The sequence below is a fragment of the Ceratotherium simum genome, chromosome 38 (assembly GCF_057802395.1).
Source record: "Ceratotherium simum simum isolate JZ-2026a chromosome 38, ASM5780239v1, whole genome shotgun sequence".
Lineage (NCBI taxonomy): Eukaryota > Metazoa > Chordata > Mammalia > Perissodactyla > Rhinocerotidae > Ceratotherium > Ceratotherium simum.
The window spans coordinates 8,036,901-8,059,139 of record NC_141937.1 but is presented as its reverse complement, the minus strand read 5'-3'; the positions used below and the strand labels follow the sequence as shown (position 1 = coordinate 8,059,139).

Genomic DNA, 22,239 nt, shown 5'->3' with positions numbered 1-22,239 from the left:
TAACCAAATAAAACCAAAGATAAGAAGAGAAAGAATTTGCATTTGTGAATTGTGTGTGGGTGTGTTTACATTGTGGTTTTTTAAGTGGTTTTAAGTGCTTTTTTTTAAGCCACAAAACTTTTCCTCAAATGAAAGCTTATGCAAAAGGCCAACATGTAAAACACAGATTTTATGGAGGAGGGCTTAGATGCCAAATGGTGCAAAGAGGAAGAGTGACTTGTCCAGTTTGCCCAGCTAGTGGCAGAGCCAGAACTCTTTTCCAGGGCTCATGACTCCCATTCCAGTGCCCTCCCCAACACTTCCAAGAAAATGAAGCAGAGATCTATGACATTCTTACAATTTTCCTAGGCCTGTGTCTGATGGATATAATTATTATCAGGGCATTCTGCAAAGAGACGATGGGATCCCCAAAATGTAGTACAAGTGCTGACACAGCATCAGCGTAAACATTTCCTGTCTCACCTTCACCCCATCAACCAACATCAAATACTTACTGGAACTGGGACCTTTCTGTCTCTCCTCCTGCTGTCAGTCTGTCCCATCCCCACAGCCTCTCCACACATCCATCAGGCGTCTTTGGGGAGACTAATTTAACTATAATTTTTGTTGTTATTTTACACCATGTTTGGCTAACTTCGCATGAAAAATAATCTAACACCCTTAATTTATAGGCTTGCGTCAAAACCCTACTTACCTGGGGATGCAATATTAACGTTGAATTTATGGGCTAAGAGACTCAAAGAAACACTACCTTTCCCCTCGTCCACGTCCCTCGATGACTGACTATGGAGACACAGGCAGGTGCCCAGACAAAGTGAAGAAGGGGGTGGACTTCACTCACTGGTAGGAATTTGTACAAATGCTCATCTTCTCATGTAGGCTGTAGGTCAAAACCAATTCATTATGCGAGTCCCGGAATTTATCTCACCTTGGGTTTCTCCCCAGCCGGTGACGAAACATTCTGCCCCGTTAGCAACCACATAATTTGTAGGTGGCAGACAAGCTGGGATTACCTTAGTGGTGATGATGGCAGGGCTGAAAGGAAAACATCAAAAGTGACATTTGACTGCCCTGCTAGGAGACACCTGCCATGCAACTGTTAGACACCCACAACAAGATGCCACCTGCCCCAAAGCCCCAGAACCCTCTGGGCTAGTATTTCCTTGCTTCACTGACACAGTGCAATGTAGAAAGCAACTCTTCATCCTCACATTTGCCTCTAGTATTTGACAGACTAAACAAATAGGACGTTTTGTTAAAAAGGCATCCGTGGTGGACAAGAAACTAGAGGTGGGAGTAGGCATAACAACTCACTTTTCCTGTCTATTCTTTGCACTAATGGAAATGCATGCTTTTATATCAGTTTAAGAGGGTTTCCATCAGTGAGTGGAATGTCTAGCTGAAATACCACCATGAGGCTATTTAATAAGAGCAAATGCATCATGTGCCCATGAGCAATGTGCTCCATTTTCTGGTCCTTGGATTCCTCATCTATAAATGTTACAACACCATGGTTGTAAGAATCCAATAAGATGCTAAATACCAAATGAAAGAGGATTGGAAATAAGCTCCTTGCATAAGCAAAATGGGATTGTTTTCAAAGAACTTTCACGTGTCTTAGAGTTCCAGGGAATTTTGAACATCAGAACTTTGACTTTATGATTTGATTCCATTTTAGTAAGTTCAAGAGGAAAACAGATTGGAGAGGAGAAACGCCCTATGCTATTAAGAATCATCCTGGCTGCCAACTTGGAAGCAGACACACCCTCTCGGAGTCTCCACAGTAGAGCCAGCCTCTCACATGGAGTGACCCCCACAGATGTCACCCTGTAGGTTCCCCTCCTGGAACACTAATGCCTTAGACTCTTGGGGTTTGGGGTGCATGGGTGAGTACTCTAAAGCTCAAATGTATCAGCCTAACAGAAAATGCTTCCAGAACCCCAAATTTACTAAATTACTTGTTCAAGCTATCAGATCCCCTTGTTGGGCCTTGGGGACCACGGGGAAAGAAGGGGAATCAGCTACTTTTTTAGGCTAAGCCAAGAAGGCCCTTTCTTCCCTTTACAGAGTGTCCAAAAGTCAGCCCTCAGTTTACTGACCCAGAAAACTTGTCAAGTGTTTCTGACCAGACCCAGCAGAGCTGCCCTCGGACTTCTGACCACTAGCCTTTGCTGGCCTGGCCCATCCTCATCACTGTCAGCACCATTCCACTGTCATCTGGAATCCATCAGACATTGCGAATGTGCTCTGCTGTCCCAAACACGCCTATTCTCAAAATAGCTGTTTGTTTATATAGCTGTCTCCACTGGGACCTGTCTCCAAATATTGCTACCTTGAAGTGACATAAGCAAATTTATCATTTTGTCAGACTTAATAAAACACCATTTCAACAGGAAAAATAAAACCAAAGATAAGAAGAGGAAGAATTTACATTTGTGAATTGTGTGTGTGTGTTTACATTGTGGTTCTTTAAGTACTTTGAAATACATAATCTCATTTGATTCCCCTCAACATATTATTAAGGTTGAGAGGAGGATTGTCAACATGGAGTGATAGAATAATTCTCTGATTATGATTTGTCTATAAGCTGATAGGTGAACATTAAGTGAGAGAGTTTCAGGGGTAACCATGTACTTCATGTTGCAGCTCACTCTTCTTCCACATGGGGAAACTGAGTCCTGGTGCCTTTTTCACGACCACAGCTAGTACAGGGCAGAATGGGGCCGAGCCAAGGTTTTCTCACTGGAAGTTCAATGCTCTTCCTCAAAGCCCTTGCGCCTTTCATGTCCTCGATGGTGCCTCCCCCACACAACTCAGGCATAACCAAATGTTTTCACTCATCTTAGGGTGAAAGCCACGGGTGACCTAGTACCTGCTTAGCTTCAGCAAGGCGATATCTGCTCCTGAGGGCCCCATGACCAGCTTGGACACTTCTATTTGCTGAACATCCATTTCAAGATTTCGTTCTTCGTGTGCACCCAGGATGACCTTGTATGCTGCAGGCCTCTGGGACCTAGAAAAGACAGTGACATTAGAAGCAAAATATGGGGCAGCCCCTTCATTGGGTACCTTTCTGAGCCATAAACATTGCTTCCTCTCTCCACTTGGCTACCCACAAGCAGTGACCTCTGAGTGGCAAAAAACAAGGTTCACGATTTACCTGAACCTGGCTGTTAAGGAATGTTCTCGGGCTGCTTTTGGCCTGACCACAGAGGAAGAATGAAAACTGAAGTCGGCACAAGGACAGACACCCACGTCAGGGGAGCCTGGGAGGACCAATGCCTGTCGCAGTGAACAGCTCTGTCCTGCCATTTGAGGCCATTCCTGCCATTGAGGCCATGTCCTGCCATTTCCAGGCCTGCAAACCCACCTGAACTGGGTCTTCTTTGTTTCTCTCTAGAAACACTCCTCTCCTCTCTCATCCAATGGCCTTGGCAATTCTGCCTCAGCCTTCTTCACATCCACTTCCTGGTCCCTATGGCACTGCCATAGAAGGAAGGAAGGAGAGAGAATGGAGAAGAGGAGAGGAGAGGGGAGGGGAGGAGAGGGGAGGGCAGAGAAGGGGAGGAAAGGAGAAGGGAGGGAAGGAGAGGAAAGGAAAAGAAAAGAGAGAAGAAAGAAAGGAAAGGAGAGAGGGAGGGAGGAAGTCTTTAGGACAAGTCCTCACGTCAGTTGTCCCCTAAACATACCTCTCCAAGCAGTGGGCAGCAGTCAGCACCCACTCTGGGGATATTAAAGTACCTCCACAGAAGTGCATTCCAAATCTAGAAGGAAAACATGCCAGGATTTTAGTTCAAATCTGGTGATTTATTCTACAAAAAGCCAGAAAGAAGTGTTTACTCAATTTTGGTCACGTTGATGTTCCCAAAGGAAAAGGCTACCAGCCCATCATCAGGACAGTAGAAACTTGGAATTGTGCTTCAGTAGTGGATTCCAGAAGGTCCCATCCACTCCATTCTTTAAGATGGTAGGGGCAGGCTGAGGCATGGTCTGTCCACAAGAGAGCAAAGCCCTGTGGCTCCAACATGGAGCCCACATCCATGGCTTTGATCTGCTGGACTTGGACTCCAATAGAAGTGACCAGCCAAAGACCATCCCCTTGAGGCCTTTTTCAGTTCCTTTTGACAAGATCTATGCAAGACGTGATGAGTCATTCTTCAGGGAGCCAATGTGATCCTGAATAGCTGTGATTCTGCTAATTTCTGGAATCAGCTAATTTCACCTGAGAAAGTTCCCGTTTAGGGGATGGCTCCAAAATCACTTACTTTATAGGACTGCTTAGGCGCAAATGGTGTGAGCTGCTCCGAAGCCCATCGTCATGAAAGGAACACAAATAGTAAGCGCATGATGGCAGGCAAGTCAATAATCAGTCAGGAAATAGATCACAGCACAGTTTGGGAAAGACGGAATTTGGAATACATGAAAGGTGAAGGCTCTGCATAGCAAAGAGTTACTAAACGATAAGGCAAAGAAAAGAAAGCCCAACTCAACAACAGAAGGAAATATACGGGAATCAAGTTTATCAATGGCTTCTGGCAAGCGTGTGGAAGGAAGGCTCGCTAGCAGATAGCAGCTGAGTGCATGTGCATGGGTGCAGAAGTGAGACGAAGAAGCACCACAGATTAGCCTGTTTCACGTGTGTGCTTTTTATGAGATTCCCAGGAAAACTGAGCTTGTTAAAGGCATATGCCACTGAGACAATAATCCAAACTGTCTGAGTTCCGTAGGATCAGAACTGATCCCTCGTAAATTACGGTGATCTTGAACTACCCTGCAGTGAAGAAGATGTGTTTGTGAATGGGTTGAGAATCCTTTGATTAAATTCAGTCATTCACAAAAGTGTAAAAAAAGAATCTCTATCTGTGATAGACTATAAATAATTTTGTCCTTTCTCCTGTAAGGTGTCACATTTCTAAAAATATCCCTTTCTCTTCATTTTACAAAGAGACAGTGGATATCTATATAAACCCTGCGGGCATCCTCAATAATTTCCCAGCAATACTGGAACTTGGTATAAATTGCTGCGTCTACAGATTTTGATGATAGCTGCCCAGATCAAAGAAAAGATTTCAATTCTGGCTATTTTCAAAATAGAGAACCTAGAAAAATATAATTTTTTTATTTTTATACTCTTCCTTCCTCCTTAGAAGAACGTAGAGGCAGGTACTGCTACCTGAGCTGTGTGGATTTAGTGTCAATGTAGAAAGGTTTTGTGGGGCTTACATAGAAGAATGGAATAAATTGTTTCTGGAAATGTTATATTACCTTGTTCTGAGACTGATTTGCCAGGGCCAGGAATGTGGAATGGACACACACCCAGCTACAATCCTTCCAGAACATTTCTTTGGCTCCACCTTGGGCTTTCCACAATCAAATGAAGAGGACACTGTGGCACAAAGTGGAAAAAAGTTGCATTTGAAGAAGTAAAAGATAGCAACTCTGTCATACAACTCAAGACACATTAATGCTCACGGCCAAAGCCCTGAATTTTTGACATCGCGAAGCCCAAACTCGATAGTAAGATCATAAGCTCTTTTGGAATATTTTTTTCTAAGTTTCAAGAGTGGTAGTAGACAACAAAGAACCCTCTCCTTTCAAGAAAATATGAATGCTTTTTATTGTTACGTGGGGGAAGTGATTAAGTAAATTGAGAGAGTTAGGCATTAGAATGAGAGCTTTCCTGAGAGGACCTTGACTGAGACAAATTGTTGTTCTGACTTGAGCCCTGTGTCATCATTCCCACCATCATCATCGTCATCGTCATCATCGCCATCTGAACCACATAAAGTTTGCTGAAAACCATCGTTGCCATCCCCGTTGAAAGGCACTAATGGTACTTTTTAATGTGAAGCTCTGTGTGTGCATGTATGTACACACATGTGAGTATATGATTGTGTGGGAGATCAAGATTTGGCCACCCTGAAATCTATCTCTTTACCTTGGTTGTTTTCTCTAGGGACATTTGACCTCCCCCACTAACTGCCTAAAGAATTTGACATGGTGGCTCCTTCCTGGAACAGATCTATCATGATGGCTGTAAAGATAACGTAGGGTAAATGTTACAATAGGAAAGGCACCAACAAGCCCCTCTTATCAGAAGTTCTGTCTCTCTGGCCACATTCTCTGGATGACCCTTTGAAGAGTTGCCAGACAATCATTTACATTTATAAGGGGAATCTCCATTTGTAAAGGTATCTCCCTCTCTGTTTGGAGAAGAGAGGGGGATGAGCTCATTTCTAGTGACTTATCAATGTGGAAGGTGAGGCCTGAGCTACATAATAAACCTTACTCTTGTTTACTGTGCTTTAGTGGTAATCTCCTGTAACTGACTCCCCCCACCCCCAAAATCCTCCTTTGTCATTGGCTGAAAATGATATTTAAGACGAGAATTTCTGCTGTTGTGTTGAGAAACGCAGTGTCCCTGCTTTCTCCCATGTATACATGTTGTTAAACTTGGTATTATTTTCTCCTGCTAACCTGTCTTGTTGATTATTTGGCCAGCCAGAAGAACCTTAAGGGAAAGGGCAGAGGGAGATTCACTCTCTTCCCCCTACAGTTTTATGCAGCAAGGATAACTATCCTAAACTGAAATAGTGCCTTCTCTCAGCCAGCTTCAGGACAGCTCTTCCTTGGAGCCTCTGGAGACCAACCCAATGCCCTGGGGATAATTTACATTCACTTGCCTTCACTCTCTATTTACCTCAGGGCTGCTTTCCCTCCCCACCCAGCCTGCAGGGTTCATGGAGATTAAGGTTAGTGCTCCATCCTTGGTACCACCGACTAATTCCTAGAACAGTTCAGGGGCTACAAAGGGTGTTCATAAAATGCTTCTCCATTATCTGGAGTCCGTTAAGATCGTCAGAAATATAAGTATGTCATTCTTATAACAATATTGCAAGGGAAAATTCTTTCAGTGCTAATCAGCCAGAGATTCTACCCTCTAGGGAATCTGGAACCCGAATTTTCCAAAGAACTTTCCATTTGTCATGGCTTGTTCTGAGAATCCATAGATAGAAGTCTTTTTTAAAAAAGGAAGCATGCAATATAATGAAATCCCACTCTCTAATACGGCGCTTAACTTCTGCTTCTGTGCCTTACGTAGATTTGCATAAATATACTAAGAAAAGAATAACTACAGAGATGATGGTACCCTAGTTTTACCATTTAGAACAAAATTAAAAGTTTCTATTTATTTTTACTTCTTTATTATTTGTACTGAAAGTGTTGGTGGAATTGAAATGAGTTATTAAAATCAATCAACAAACATATATAATCTAAAATAAATGAATATAAGTAAATAAAAAATTATGTTTAAGGTGGGCATTCTTCAATATTTGAAGTTAATATTAAAGAGAAAAATCGTACAATCCTTTGGTGAAATTGAGAGACAGAATATTGGGCTGAATAGAATATTATTCTGATTTCAGATTGTTTTATTTATGCTATTACTTATGTGCCATTTGCATGGTGCTGTTTGTTTTAATAACACTGTATATTTACACACATTTTTCACGTGAGTTGCTTAAAGAAGTTTACATGTAGCCTAAAAAGTTAATCAATCATACTTTTTCATTTTAAAGATGAGTTTTCCTTGAAATTAGAAATAATGTAAAGTTTGGAAATTTTAAGGAAAATGATTGTTAGGAAATTTCCCACTGAAATAAAGAAAATCCAAAATCTCTCAGGGAATGAGCAATAAAATCTTTAAAGAAAAAGAGAAAAAAATGCAAATAACCTAAATAGACAAAATCATACCTCAAAGAGATTTCTCAGTCTGAAAAAATCCAAATAAAATTAGCAAAAATCACACAAGCACAAAAAAAAATCCCCATTACATAGGATAGCCACCTTTTAAGCATTGACCTGACATACTGGAGGAACTATGATTTGAGATTTAATTCATTTATTTATTCATTCAGCAAATATGTATTCAAATACATATAGTGCCTAGTACATGCCATGCATTGCTCTAAGCACTAAAAGGAGGAAATAGCGAAGGTCTCTGCTTTTAATCTTTACATTCTAATGGGTGGGTACCTAAGAAGATGTTAAATTGGAAGTTTCAATTGAAGCCCGGAAGATGCCTGGGGGAGGTGTAAAATAAATCTCCATATGCAGATTTCAGAGGAAATAGTCTCTTCTACAATTCTGGTATCCTCACCCAAATTGAGGATGTAAAAGAATGAGGTTCTCAGAGATTGGAGAAAGAAGAAAGACTAGGAAGAGGATTTTTCCTAGATTGTGAGGTCACCCCACCTCACCATGATGTAGGCATGTGAGGTTAACCCCAAACTGGTAAGGAGCTCCCATCTGACCACTAAGTCTGATCTCAAGACCTCTTTCCTGCTTCCTGTGGAAGGGGGATATCCAGGCCTAACTCACACTTGAGGAGGCTAGAGCATCTGGTGGTGGCCAAGGGCTGCACCTGGGAAATTACTGTACTTCCCCTTCTGTGGACATCGGAGGTGCATGAATCCCAGGCACAGCTGCGGAGCCTGTGGCAGGAATGTTGGGCTGATATGACAACTTAAAGGCAATTTTCCCAAGTAGGCAGCCTGTCCAGGGTGGAGAATCCAGGCAGTAAGAGGCAGTGGGGTGTGCCAGAAGGGGTGGAGCTGAGGACAGAGAGTGCCCAGCTGGAGGGGAAGCACTAACCACATCCAGGGACTTTCAGGTGGAGGGCCACCAAGAGAGCTTCTGTAGAACAGAGGAAACACCCACTTGAGAAAGAGTCAGCTGTAAACTCACTCTAAATCCAGAGGACAATAAAGCAGCCAAATAGAATCTTTCCTATCACTCTACCCTTTCCTTCCGCCCCCCTGCTCTTCCCAAGGGAGGCCCAAAAGCAAACCCCAGCATAGTTCCCATGCTCTTAACCACTAGTCCAAACTGCCTCTCCAAACCATATCTTGATGCTGGACTTCAGTGGCTTTGCAGACGAAGCTTCTCCCCTCCAGCTCTAGTCCCTGCACATGGCAGACACAAGCACATGCAATCAAACTGCACAAAGGAGAAGTCCAGGCTGATTTTCTGTAACCTGGACAGATTCTGTTTGCAAAGACGGGTCAGCCGAGAGTAAAATAGGGTCCAAATCAAAGTGGTTTACGTCATTCTCCTGATCTAGCCCTGGATTTGTTATCCCCAACTTTTTAGAACTAATATCAACTCCTCTTTCCCAGATCCGAGCTTCTTGCTCCCTAGAAACGTCTCAGAGAAATTAGGAAAGAACCCAGATAAGCATTCTCTAAATTACATGGCTAACACATGGCTAATTAAAAGTCATCTTAGGATAAAGGAAAGTTAGGGCTTAGTAAAGATCTGCATTACTTTTCATTTGATTCTTAGGATGACAGTTTATAGGTTTACAATGACCATTACATGCTTAGCTGTTTCCTGCTGTTTGTATTTTCTTTCTTACTTCTCAGCTGCTGAAAAGGAAAATTTCCTGTCTGGGTGACATTAAATTTGTTTTCCTTGCCTCCCAAGCCATCCTGAGGCTGATTAGATCTCCGTTAAGTTGCTCTTTTGGAGGATTTTGCATTTACTTTATTCAAGGTGTTGGGGGAGGTGGTTCCCTAACAAATGCGGCCACCAGTAGGCCAGATTCAAGAGGCTCATGAGGAAGAGAGGGCTCAGGGGGAGAGGGCAGCCCTTGCCTCCCCAGGAGTGCTCAGCTCAAACTCTTCTCTTGCAGATCCATATTAAGGAGGTGATGCTGCATTTATTTGAGAAGTCATTTCCTTCCACAAAAGAAAGCACTTACCACAAAAGAAAACTTACCACACTGAGGGATATCACAGTAGTCAAAAAGTTTCCTTGGATTCGTCGTGTAGCACCAGGGACCATTGTCATCACCATCAGGATTACGGCAGTACTGAAAAAAAGGCAGGCGTATAGGGATGGTGCACACTGGGGCAGAAGAGGGTGGAGAAAGTATCCTGAGGCACAGACATTTCACTGCTGTCCTTAGAAGATGAAAGGTAGTGTTCCTTTTTGGGGAGAGTTGGGCGACAAAGTTATTTTTTAGGATGCTTATGAAGCCTCTGTCTCGTAGGTTGCCATTGGCCATGTCTCCTCATTCAAAAGGAGCTCCAACCATGAGGCCACTCCCCTAGAGGGAGGGTGAAGACCCTGAGGGGTCTTGAGGTAGAGATTAAATAAAGGGGCCTCCCCACCAGGAGCCTGTGTCAGTGGAGACCTTAGAGACCCAGCGGTAGAGGACTGTGGGACATGATTGACCTGTCTTGTCCCTGGTTCACTTCAGCAATCTTCTACCCAGTGATGCCTGTTTGCTGTTGGTTCAGAAATGCTTATTCCCATGAGCTGTGCAGCCTCCCTGGGTCAAGCCGTAGAAAGGCCATGTCTTCCTTTTCCTTCCCTATCCATACCCCACAAAGTATACCATCCCAGCGAGTGTGTGAGACTGGGCAAAATCCTACTGCATGGAATTCTAATGGCCCATCGAAATTTTTTTCTAGAAAAATCTGACTAAAATGTCATGAAGGTCAACTCTGATCACCAGAACCTAGAGGACAAACACTAGAAACTAGAAACAGCATGAAATAATATAAGTGGACAGGAAATGTCACCAACAGGAAATATGAGGCCTGAGGACAGTGATAACACATAGGAGGACAATGTGCTAACTGTCCTTTACATGCTGACGTCAATTATAGCATAGGCTTAGTCCCCTGAAATCTCTCGTATTTTCCCCTCCCCAACCCACACACCAAACATCAGTCTAGACTGACTTTCTGTAACAGGACCAATTCTGTGTGCAAAGACTGGCCAACAAAAGGCAAAATAGAGTCCAAATCAAAGTGGCTTACGTTTTTCTCCAGACCTGCCTGTGGATTTGTCTGTGGAGTGAAAATGTTGTGTTTATGGGGCTCCTGGGCAGCCCATGCCTGGCACGGGATGCCAGCGACAGTGGTTGCCTTCTTGCCCCGGTATCCTTTACCATTCCCAAACATGCAGTCTGTAGGGAAAAGAAAACGAGTGGTTATGTATTACTGCACAGACCCAGGACGATAAGGAGCAAGCACAGCAGTGTTAGGTTTCTCTAGTGACACTCTGTGGTCACATCCTCCAGAGCACTGGGATGCTGAAGAGTTCACTGAACACAGCTTATTTTATCAAGTTACTGGAAACGTGATTGGCTTGGAAATAACCATAAACCAAGATGAGAGAATGGAAAATTTGGGCAGGACACTAAGATAAGCAATTTTATAACAAGCCGAGGGGTAAGACAGAGCTCCCGGGAGGAGTCACATGAAGCAGATGCTGCTAAGCACTGTTAGATGATCCTTGAACACCTCTCTCTCATCAAGAGGGGATCAAAAGAGTACAGATTGAAAAAGATTTTATAATAAATATTATTTTGGCTAGAGCTGTGCTGAGTTCCCATCCTCTGGGGAGGAGAGGGGTAATAAAGAGATGACTAGGGGCCCCTTCCCCAAGCTTGCCCCTCATCTCAAGCCTAGGGAATGGGGGCGTTCCCAGGACCCCTCAGAGAACTTGATGTGTGTCATACATGAGAACCCAGTGCACCAGGACTCTGATGGCCGCTTGGAAAATTCAAAAAGCAAAAGCTGGGCCAGCTAGCTTCTCTGCCAAGAAGAGTGGCTGTGCTGAGCAGCCTGCACCCCCGATCTTTGCCAGGCCCAGGAGGTGTGAGTTACCCATGCACCAAATGTGGGGCAGGCACATGGGAGAACCATGTGAGGTCATCTCAAGTCTTATCCAGGCGGGATACCAGAAGGGGCGCAGAGTCCAAAGTCTCACCAAGAAAGAGGAAGGAGAGATGAGGTCACCCTGTTTGAGGGAACAGTGGGTGATGTTATCCACGTTCTCTTCTCAGAGAGGGAGAGGGGTCTCAACTTCAAACAAAGTTGTCCTTTTAATCACGACAGTCTGGAGGATTCTGACTTATCAGAAAGTTGTCAGACGAGTCATGGGAACCCTGCGTTTTCATGCTGGGACGGGGGGAGAATTAGCCCCCTCCTTGTTTTCTCACTTTGCCATGGGACAGAGGACTTTCTTGTTGCCTGACAACCACAGGACCAGGTGCTAAGTACTTAGAGCTACCCTCCAAGGGCCAGGGAAGCAGAGAGGAGTGTGATTATTTTTGCCTCCCCGCTCAGGGGACAACCACATTCTTATGTACAGGCCCTATAACACTTCGAGCTACATATCCACTTTTCCAGGTGTTTGTTGAAGAGCATCACTTGACTGTCCTACTAGCGCCCCTGATTCTGTATATTCCAGACCAAACTAATCATTTCTACTCCTCCACAGAGGAGGCAGAACTTGCTTTTCCAGAATGTCCCTTTTCAGCCAATGCCACCATTATCAACCTCTCAATCCACCCAGGCTCAAAATTTTGTCCATCCCTCTTCAACCAATTAGTTTTCAAGTCCTAAAGAGACTGCCCACCCACATTCTGCCAGTCGTCGCAGCTCTGGCTCCCCCAGATGATAAGCTGAGGTTTCTTTCCAGACGGCAGACCTCAAGTTCCGTGTAGCAATGAAGCTTTCTGCATCCATAAGATTTTCTATTTCATTTCGTCCTGATGCCCAAGTGTGTAGATGTCTGGCAACAGACTTCTTACCTGATTCAGAAGGCCCCTGGACTCTTGGAACTTGGGTATCAGTTGGAGGTCTGAGAGCAGTCTGTTCTGTTTCTGAGCATCTTCTCAGGTTACAGTATTCCCATCTGACACTCGGATCAGTGGTGTAGCACCAAGGGCTTTTATCAGCGTCTGGATTCCTGCAGTAGTTCATTGTCAAGCCACTGCAAATGCCATCACAATACAGGTCATGAGAAGCTTCGGAAGAATCTTCAGGGGCACCCCAGCACCCTCTGAATGGTTATAACCAAGTGTTAACAAGGGACTTGGAAGTATTTCCATTAAAGATACCAAAGGTACCCATTATTGTTAGAATGCCACAAGCACAGATGTCCCTTAGCTTCTAAACAACTGGGTAAATTTAAAAAATAGATTATAATTTTTATTGAAAAAGTCAAAAGTAATAAATGCTTCATATAAAAACTGAGATAATATATAAATGTGTGAAAGTATCGGAATGTCCTCCTTTCCCTGGGAATGTTAAATATATTCCCCAGGGATAACCAATATGGATTTTGAAGTGTATATTTTGGATTTTTTTCTAGGCACGTACAAATATATCTACATGTCTGTCTATCTCTCTACATGGGAATACATATGTAAGTTGGAACCAAAACGTATTTCCCCAAGGAAGAAATCACATACAAGATGATGACACTTTCAGGCCAGTGCTCTTAGTGTATTTATTGATAACGTAGCTAAAATGCTGCACATTTGCAATGAAAATAATAGTACTCTAAATATCCTATTAGGTAGGTCAAGTGGGTTCAGCGTTTGCAAGACTTATGGAAGCTGGCCTGGAAAACTAGCTTCCAGGCAGGATGTTGTTTCTAAAGGATGCATTCTGGGGAAAATGGGGAGGAATTCTGCACTGCTCTCACACACACCATTACACCCCCCACCCTCTCATCCCCGCACCCCCACTCACTGCGGCCAGTCACTCAGGGATTGAGGGAAAGGAGATGAGACTAAAGAACAGTGAGGCGGAAGAGATGAAGGGACGTCTGGGCAGACAAGGGGACCTGAGGGAGCTGAGGGCTTATGCAGGAGTCAGAAACAACTGAGGAAGAGACATGGCCGTTGAGGAGCCTGGGAACACTGGGCCATCGGTCCCCAGGGGCCTCCCTAGAGCCCTGCCCCAGGCTCTCATAATTCTTAGCCTTGGAATCCCTTTCACAATGTAGACTCAAGAAACTGTGGCTATCTGAGAAAATTTGAAATGTATTCTGTATCATGGGAATCCAACACGATATCTGTAGATACTATAGACAAGTGACACAGTCTCAGGCCCGGGCCCTCAATTTGAGGAAGCGAGAGGCAGGTCTCTGAGCAACTGGATGTGCTAAAAGGCTTATCATTTGAAACAGGCTCCTGCTCTTTTTTTTAAATTGAGGTATACTTGACAGAGCGAAATGCACAGACCTTAAAGGTGATTTGGTGAATTTTCATTAACACACATCCCTGTATAACCCACTCTCTTGCCATGATTTAATACATTCCCACTACTCCCAGGGAGCTCCCGTGGGTCCCTGCTCAACCAATCTCTGCCGCCCGCAGAGGCAGACATTATGGATTTCTTTCATCATAAACTAGTTTTGTCTCTTCTAGAACCTCATATGAATGGACTCATCCAGTGTATATTCTTTCTGTGTCTGGCTTCTTTCCTATGATGTTTTTGGGCTTCATCGATTCCTTTTGAGAGTATTGGTAGCTTGGTCCTTTTTAATGCTAAATAGTACCTATCCCATTGTATGAATATACTACCAATTATTGATTCATTTTCTTATCGATGGGCATTGAAGGGGTTTCCAGTTTGGGGATCTTATGAATAAAGTTGCTATGAATATTCTGGTAGATCTTTTTGTGGACTTATGTTTTCATTTCTTTTGGGTAAATATTCAGGAATAGAATTGCAGTCTGTAGGGTAGGTGCACATTTAACTTTTTAAGAAACCATCAGACCGATTTCCAAAGGGGTTGCACCATTTTGCACTCCTCCCACCATGCATGAGAACTGTAATTGTTCCACATTCTTTGCACTACTTACTGTCTGTCTTTTTAATAACAGCCATTGCCATTGGTGGTAATGGGGGTATCTAGCTGTGTTTATAAGTCTTATTTCCTTGATGGCTAAGATATTGAGCATTTTTTTTAGGCACTTAATGGCCATTTGTATATCTTCCCCTGTGGAATGTATATTGAAGTCTTTTACCCATTTTTATTAGGTCGTTTGTCTTCTTACTAGTGAGTACGAGAAATATTTGTATATTCTGGATATAAGCCATTTGTCAGATATTTGGATTGAGAGTATTTTTCTCCCAATCTGTGACTTATCTATTTTCTTAACAATGACTTTTGGTGATTAGAAGTTTTCATTTTGTTAAAGTCTAAATTATACCTTTTTTTCTTTTATACTTCTTTTTAGGCCCTTTCTAAAAAATTTTTGCCTTCCCCAAGGTTGTGAAAATCTTTTATGTTTTTTTCTAGAAGCTTTATATTTCAGCTTTAGTTTTAGCTTTTACATTTAGGTCTAAGAGTTTTCTCAAATTAGTTCGAGATAGGTGGTAAGAGTCAGGATTTTGGTATTTTGGTTTTTGGGAGATTTTTCCTATATGGAACTCCAGTTCTTCCAGAACCATTCTGGAAAAGATTTCCTTTCCCTATTGAATTGTTTTTCCACCTAAATTGAAAATCAATTGACATATATATTGGAGTCTGTTTCTGGACTTTTTTTCAATTTGTATATCTCTCACCAGTACCACTGTCTTGATTACTACACTTTTAGAATAAGTCTTTAAATCAGAATGTGTAAGTCCTCCAACTTTGTTCTTCTTTTATAGATTGTTTTGGTGATTCTAGGTCCTTCCCATATACATAGTGTGTCTTTTTCCAAAAACAAATGGCTTCAGGAATTTTACTTGGATGTAGGTTGAATCCAAAGATCAATTTGGTGAGAAATGTTATTGAGTCTTTTAATCCATAAACATAGTATATCTTTCTTTAGATCTTGTTAATTTTTCTCAGCAATATTTTGTAGTTTGCAGCACACAGTTCTTATAAATACTTTGTTAAATTTACCACTAAATATTTTGGTTTTGATACTATCATCTTTAAACTTTTATTTTCCAATTGGTCATTGCTGGTGTATAGAAATACAATTGATTTTGGGGTATTGACTTTGTATATACTTTCGTATCTTTTGACCTTGCAAAATTCACTTATTGGTACTTAGGATTCTCTACATTCATTAATCTAGTTTTCTGTGAATAAAGTAAGATTTACTTATTCCTTTTCAAACTTTAGGCCCTTTATTTCTTTTCCTTGTTCCTAATCTTATAGAGAAAGCATTAATCTTTCACCATTAATGTGATGTTAGCTGGAGGATTTTTGTAGATGGCCTTGATCAGGTTGAGGTAGTTCTCATCTATTCCTAGTTTGCTGAAACTCTTTATCATGGATGAGTGTTGAATTTTGTCTAATTTTTTTCCATAACTTTTGATATAATCATATGATTTATCACTTTTATTCTATTGACATGTTGAATTATATTGATTGTTTTGCAAATATTAAACCAACCTTGCATTCTTGGAGAGAAGCCCCATTTGTTCATGATGTTACATACTTTTTATATATTGCTGGATTCAATTTACTAATTTTTTGTTTTCTTTTTGTCTGTATTCACAACAGATAATGTCTGTAGTTTCTTGCAATATCCTTGTCTACTTTTTGTATCTCATTTTTTAGGCCTCACAAATTGAGTTAAGTTTTCCTCTTTTATTTTCTGTAAGAGATTGTGAAAGATTGGTATTATTTCCTCCTTAAATATTTGATAAAATTTACCAGGCTGAGCCTGGAGTTTTCTCTGTGGGAAATTTTTTTATTTAAGAAATATATTTTCTCTTTAATATCTATCAGACCATTTAAAAATTCTGTGGGAGGATTTATAACTATACTGAGAGAATCTCCAACTATAATTGTGGACTTATCTATTTCCTTCTTTAGTTCTGTCAGGTTTTGTTTCATATATCTGATGCTCTGTTATTGGGGTGCAAAACATTTAGCACTGTTAACCCTTTTTACTTCTAAAATGTCCTTTTTATCTCTGGTATTATTTCTTGTCCTGAAATCTACTTTGGCTACTATTAATGACCACTCTAGCTTTCTTCTGATTAGTGTTTTCATGGTATGTCATTTTCCATCTTTTGATTTTTCACCTATCTATGTCTTCACATTTAAAGAGTATCTATTGTAAAGAGACCATAATTGGGCTTTGGGTTTTATTCAGCTTGACAATCTCTGCCTTTTAATTGAAATATACAATCTTTTATATTTAATATACTTATTAGTACAGTTGGATTTAAGTCTACTATTATGCTATTTACTTTCTGTTTGTACCATATTTTCTTCACTTTTTTTTTCCTCCTTTCCTTCTTTCTTTTGGATTAAGTGAATATTTTTATTATTATCTATTCCTCTGAGTTTTAATTTTCAGTGGTTATTCTAGGATTTACAATATCCCTCTTTAATCTATCACATTCAACTATGTGTTAGTATCATATAGCATCATGATAATGTAAGAAAATTACAACAGTATACTTACATTGATCCCCTACATTATTTATGCTACTGTTTTACTTTACATATTTTAAAATAACAATACATCATTATCATTTTGCTTCAAGCAAAATTATCTTTTTAAGAAATTAAGAATTGATAAATATGTCTTTTACATTTACATTCATATTTACCATTTCCAGAGTTCTTCGTTACTTAGTATAGATTCAAGTTTCCATCTGATATTATTTTTCTTCTGTGTAAATAACTTTCTTCAACATTTTTTAAAGTATAAGCCTGTTGGTGAAATATTCAGGTTTTGGGGTAGGGGGGGAGGATAAAAGACTATGCTTCTACTTAACATTCATTTTCAAAGGATATTTTTGCTGGATGTAGAGTTCTAGGTTGATAGGACTTTTTCTTTCCATTTAAAAATGTCATTCCAGGGGCCAGCCTGGTGGTGTAGTGGTTAAGTTCACGCACTCCACCGTGGCAGCCTGGCGTTTGCAGGTTTGGATCCCAGGCATGGACAGATGCGCAGCTTGTCAAGCCATGCTGTGGCAGCATCTCATATAAAGTAGAGGAAGATGGGCACGGATGCTAGCCCAGGGCCAGTCTTCCTCAGCAAAAACAGGAGGATTGGCAACAGATGTTAGCTCAGGGCTAATCTTCTTCACAAAAAAAAAAAAAAAGAATAAAAATGTCAGTCCATTGTTTTCTGGTTTGCATAGTTTCTGATGAGAAGGCATCAGTCATTCTTATCACTGTTCTCCTGTGTAAATGCATCTTTTTTCTGTGGCTTCTTATAAGAGTTTTCTTTTTGTCTTTGGTTTTAATGATTTAACTAGGATGTACCTAAGTAAATCATGCTGCTTCATTTTTTTTTTAATTCCTCATATGGTTCATGGAGATTCTTGAATCTATGAGTTTATCATTTTCTTCATATCTGGAAAATTTTCAGCCATCATTGCTTTAAGCATTTTTTCTGTCCCAATATCTCTCTCCTCTTCTTCTTGGACTTGATTTACACATATGTTAGATCCTCTGATATTTTTCTAGTGGTCCTTAAAGTTCTATTGATTTTTTTTTCAGCATTTTGCTTTTCCTTTGTGCTGCAGTTCGTATAGCTTCTATTGCATTATTTCCAAGTTATCCTTTTCTTCTGTAATGTCTAACCCAATGGTAAGGCCATCCAGTGAATTTTTCATTTAAAATATATAGTTTTTCAGTTTTGTCTTTTCCATTGGCCTCTTTTGTAGTTTTACTTTCTCTTTAGATTACCCATTTGTTTCTTTTATTTTCAAATTTTCCTTTAAATCCTTGAACACAATTATAATATCTTTTAAAAGTTTTATGTGCTAATTCCATCATTTCTATCATTTCTGGGTCAGTTTGTATTGACTGATTTCTTTCCTGGTTATGGATCACATTAAATGATCTGTGTATGTCTAGTAATTTTCAAATTTATGCCAGACATTGTAGATGTCACATTACTGAGTGACTTGATTTTGTTGTTTTCCTCTCAAGAGTGTAGAGTTTTCTTCTGGCAGGCAGTCAATTTACTTGGAGATCATTTTGATCCTTTTAGGCTTGCCTTTAAGCATTGCTAGGGTGTTTCTAGAGTAGCCTTTATTCTAGGAATACATTAATCCTACTCATAAAGTGTGACTTTTCTGCAGTCTCTACTGAGTGCCCAAGGTGTTCCACGAGGTCTCTCCTCTCTGGCTAGTCAGAATCTCAAATCCCCAAACACATAATCTCCCAGTGCTAGGTGAGTTCTGTAATCTCCAGTTGTCTCACCACTCCCTGGCAGTTATTCTTTCCCCAGGAGTTGTACTTTGTGGAATCTCTCCCTGTCCATATGCAGCGTTATATTCAGCCAAGACTTAAGGGGAACCCTCTGTGTATTTCTGGAGCTCCTTCGCTGCCCATATCTTTCTCATTATTACCCAGCCTACAAAATCCAGCTGCCTCAGTAATCCCGACCCCAGTCTCTGTCTCCTCAGCTCAACAACACAGCTGTGGTCTTCTCTGCCTCCGTCTCCTTGCACTGCAGTCCAGGAAGTGTCTCCAGGAAGAAAGCTAGTGTACCTCTGGGGTTGATCTAATTTATTTCCCTTTCTAAAAGTCTCAGTCTTGTGCTGCCTGTTGTCTATTGTGTGGAAAGTTTTTCCATATATTTTACAGCCATTTATGGGAGAAAGGCTGGTCTGGTCAGACCTGATCTTTTGTCCATCTACCTGCCCATTTTGCCTATCAGCACCTGTATACTTCCTGACTCTCATCTGCCTTCCTGCTTTTACTCTTCATGTCCTGGCAACTCATATCCCTTCAGACTACTAGTGCTCCGGACCCAATGTGTACAGGTCAGGTGATATATACTGTGACCCAATGACAAACACAACTGGACTTCAGGGACTGGAGGTTAGAATGATAAAATTCCACAGTTGAAAGACTGCATTGATCTTCCACAGGTGTTATGGAATGGTACTCTTTCTAAGCTTTTGGTCATTTGTTTTCCTGAGCTTTCCATGAGGATGACCTTGACACCTCCGTATATACCCCCTGCTTCCACAAAACTGCTCAGGCAAGAGAGCCAGCCTCTAACTTCTCTTCTTTCACAGCTTTTGCTAAAAAGCATGGTGCCTGAGACATTTGGCCTCACATTCTAGAGCCAAGAGAAGGTTGGTCCTAAGAAGTTAACTTAAAACATGGCCCTTCTAACAGAAATTTAAGTTGGCAATTGCTCCTTTTAAAGTTAAAAATCAAAGACATACGCATTTGGGTATTTTTCTGGGGTCTTCTGATGCCGGTGTGGTGTCATTGATGACCAAGATTGACATTTCTTTCCTGTGATAGTGGTGGATGATGTGCCTCGATAATTCTGTCCATTGCCCTGGTAGCAATCTTGGATCACAGGAGTTTGTTCTGGTAGTACTGAAATTAAAATAGAAGAAATCAGTGAATAATGACTAGAACAGAGAGATATGTGAAGCAATTTATGACACAAACAGAACAGTAGTTTCTAGGAATTAACCCTGTTCCCTTTTTCATATTGGCAAGTAGATGGACATGCAAAGAGAACAATAGGTCCATAACAAACAAGACTGAATCTTACAGTATTGGGCTAGGGAAGATGCATGCTAATTAAAAAAAAAAAGAGAGAAAGTGGCCAGGTCCCTTAAGAAGGACACTGCAATTCAATAGCAAATGTATACCATAGTGATTCCACAGTCCTTCAAAAAGGCTTTTCTCTAAAAAAAAAAAATAGATAACATTCTAGAATTTTAATGACCTAACTCTTTTGGTAAATATTTAATTTAAAACTCAGGAAAAAATAAGCAGGTCAGAGTACTTATAATTGGAAATTGCATTCATGTGCAAGCTCTTTTTTGTGGGTCTCCAGTAGGTTGGTAGGTGTTCATGCAATTGCGCTGGAGATGAAAGGTAGACACATTCAGTGGTGCCAGCTATAGGCGGTGACTGGCTACCAGAGGGGGCAGACATGAGTCCCTTGTTTGTGTCCCCAGACTCTACGCTTATACAAAGCCAAATCTTTAAGCTGCTGGGGGATGGGGCAGGAAATGGTCCTACATGCAGGACTGCAAGGAACGATCCACTGTTTCTCAGGGAAGAGTAGAGGCAAAAATCTTATTCCTCTGGAGGAAGGACAGGGAATTCTCTTGTGCCCGAGATCCTTCACTGACACAAAGCAGAAGTGTGCTACTCTTCCACTCAAGACCCATCACAGGTACAAGTTTGAGTTTAGCTCTATGGAAAGAAGGGGCAAGAACACTGAGAAACACAACCTTCAAAGTCCAGGTGCACAAAGTCTAAGATTGATGGTAGACCAGGAAGACAGAGAATGTCTACCTCCACCAAAAGCTTAGCATTGAGTAAGATGAAATAGTAGTTTATCATGGGAGTCATGTTAATAGCATGGAGCGACCCCTCTGTGGTACACGCATGCAGTGACTGCTAAAAGCTGGGAATGGATTAGGAATACTGAGAAAACTCTTCAGTACCCCAGACCCTACTCCTAGCATGAGGTAACAACAGCCCATCCCTGGAGGAATTTTTGAAGTCTGTGGTCCACTTAAGGTAAAAGCAACAAGAATAAATCCCAAATTCAGTTCATCTGATGACTACATGGATTCAATTACCCACACAACATACTGACAGAAGAAGAAGGATGCCTATTTCAAAGTATAAATAATATTCACTTCAATCTCTACTGTTCTCATACAAATAATGTCCAGCATTTGATAAAAAAATTACAAGACACACCAAAAAAGCCAGGGAGAAAAAAGGCCTGTAGAGTGATGAAACAATCAACAGAGCCAGACTCAAAGATGACTCAGAGCCAGACAGAGACGTGGAGACTATCAGATTGAGATTGTAAGATAACTATGATTACTATGGTAAAGGATCTTGTAGCAAAGGTGAACAATATGCATGGAAAGATGAAGAATTTCAGCAGATGGGGAAACAAAAATAGAATAAAATGCAAATGCTAGAAATAAAAACCATGATATCAGAGATGAAGAATTCCTTTGATGGGATGATCAGCAGACAAGACACAACTGAGGAAAGAATCAAGGAACTTGAAAATAGGTTAATAAACATTATCCAAACTGACACATACAGAGAAAAAAAGAGCAGGGGGACAAAGTAGAACAGGCGTATAAGAGGTATGAAGCAATAGAAAATAGTCTAACATTTGGGTAATTGGAGTCCAAAAAAGGAAATCAGGAAGAAAGAGAGAGAGCAGGGGAAAGGAAATATTTGGGCAATAATGGCTGAGAATTTTACAAAAGTAATGAAAATCAACAATCCACAAATACAAGAAGCTCAGAGAACGTCAAGCAAGATAAATACCAATAAATAAACAAACACACCTAGCCACACCATAATCAAACTGCTGAAAACCAAAGATGACACAAAGTCTTAAAGACAGTGAGAGGAGAAAACCATATTAAATACAGAGGAACAAACATAAGATTTCCGGTCAGAAACTCTTCAGAACAGAGGATAAACATTAATATCTTTAAAGCAGCG

At 41.0% G+C, this 22,239-nt stretch overlaps 1 protein-coding gene across 1 annotated transcript in view; it reads right to left on the bottom strand.

Annotated features, from left to right (window-relative positions):
• LOC101388204 (plasminogen) overlaps nt 1-22,239 on the bottom strand; it is a 47,190-nt gene that overhangs the window by 5,462 nt on the left and 19,489 nt on the right. The window contains exons 10-17 of the mRNA XM_087425064.1: nt 19,959-20,118; nt 12,611-12,792; nt 10,830-10,978; nt 9,781-9,874; nt 5,266-5,386; nt 3,690-3,764; nt 2,873-3,013; nt 929-1,035 (exon numbers count right to left, since the gene is read on the bottom strand). Of these exons, the coding sequence (XP_087281190.1) occupies nt 929-1,035; nt 2,873-3,013; nt 3,690-3,764; nt 5,266-5,386; nt 9,781-9,874; nt 10,830-10,978; nt 12,611-12,792; nt 19,959-20,118 (1,029 nt within the window). The remainder of the gene's footprint in view (nt 1-928; nt 1,036-2,872; nt 3,014-3,689; nt 3,765-5,265; nt 5,387-9,780; nt 9,875-10,829; nt 10,979-12,610; nt 12,793-19,958; nt 20,119-22,239) is intronic.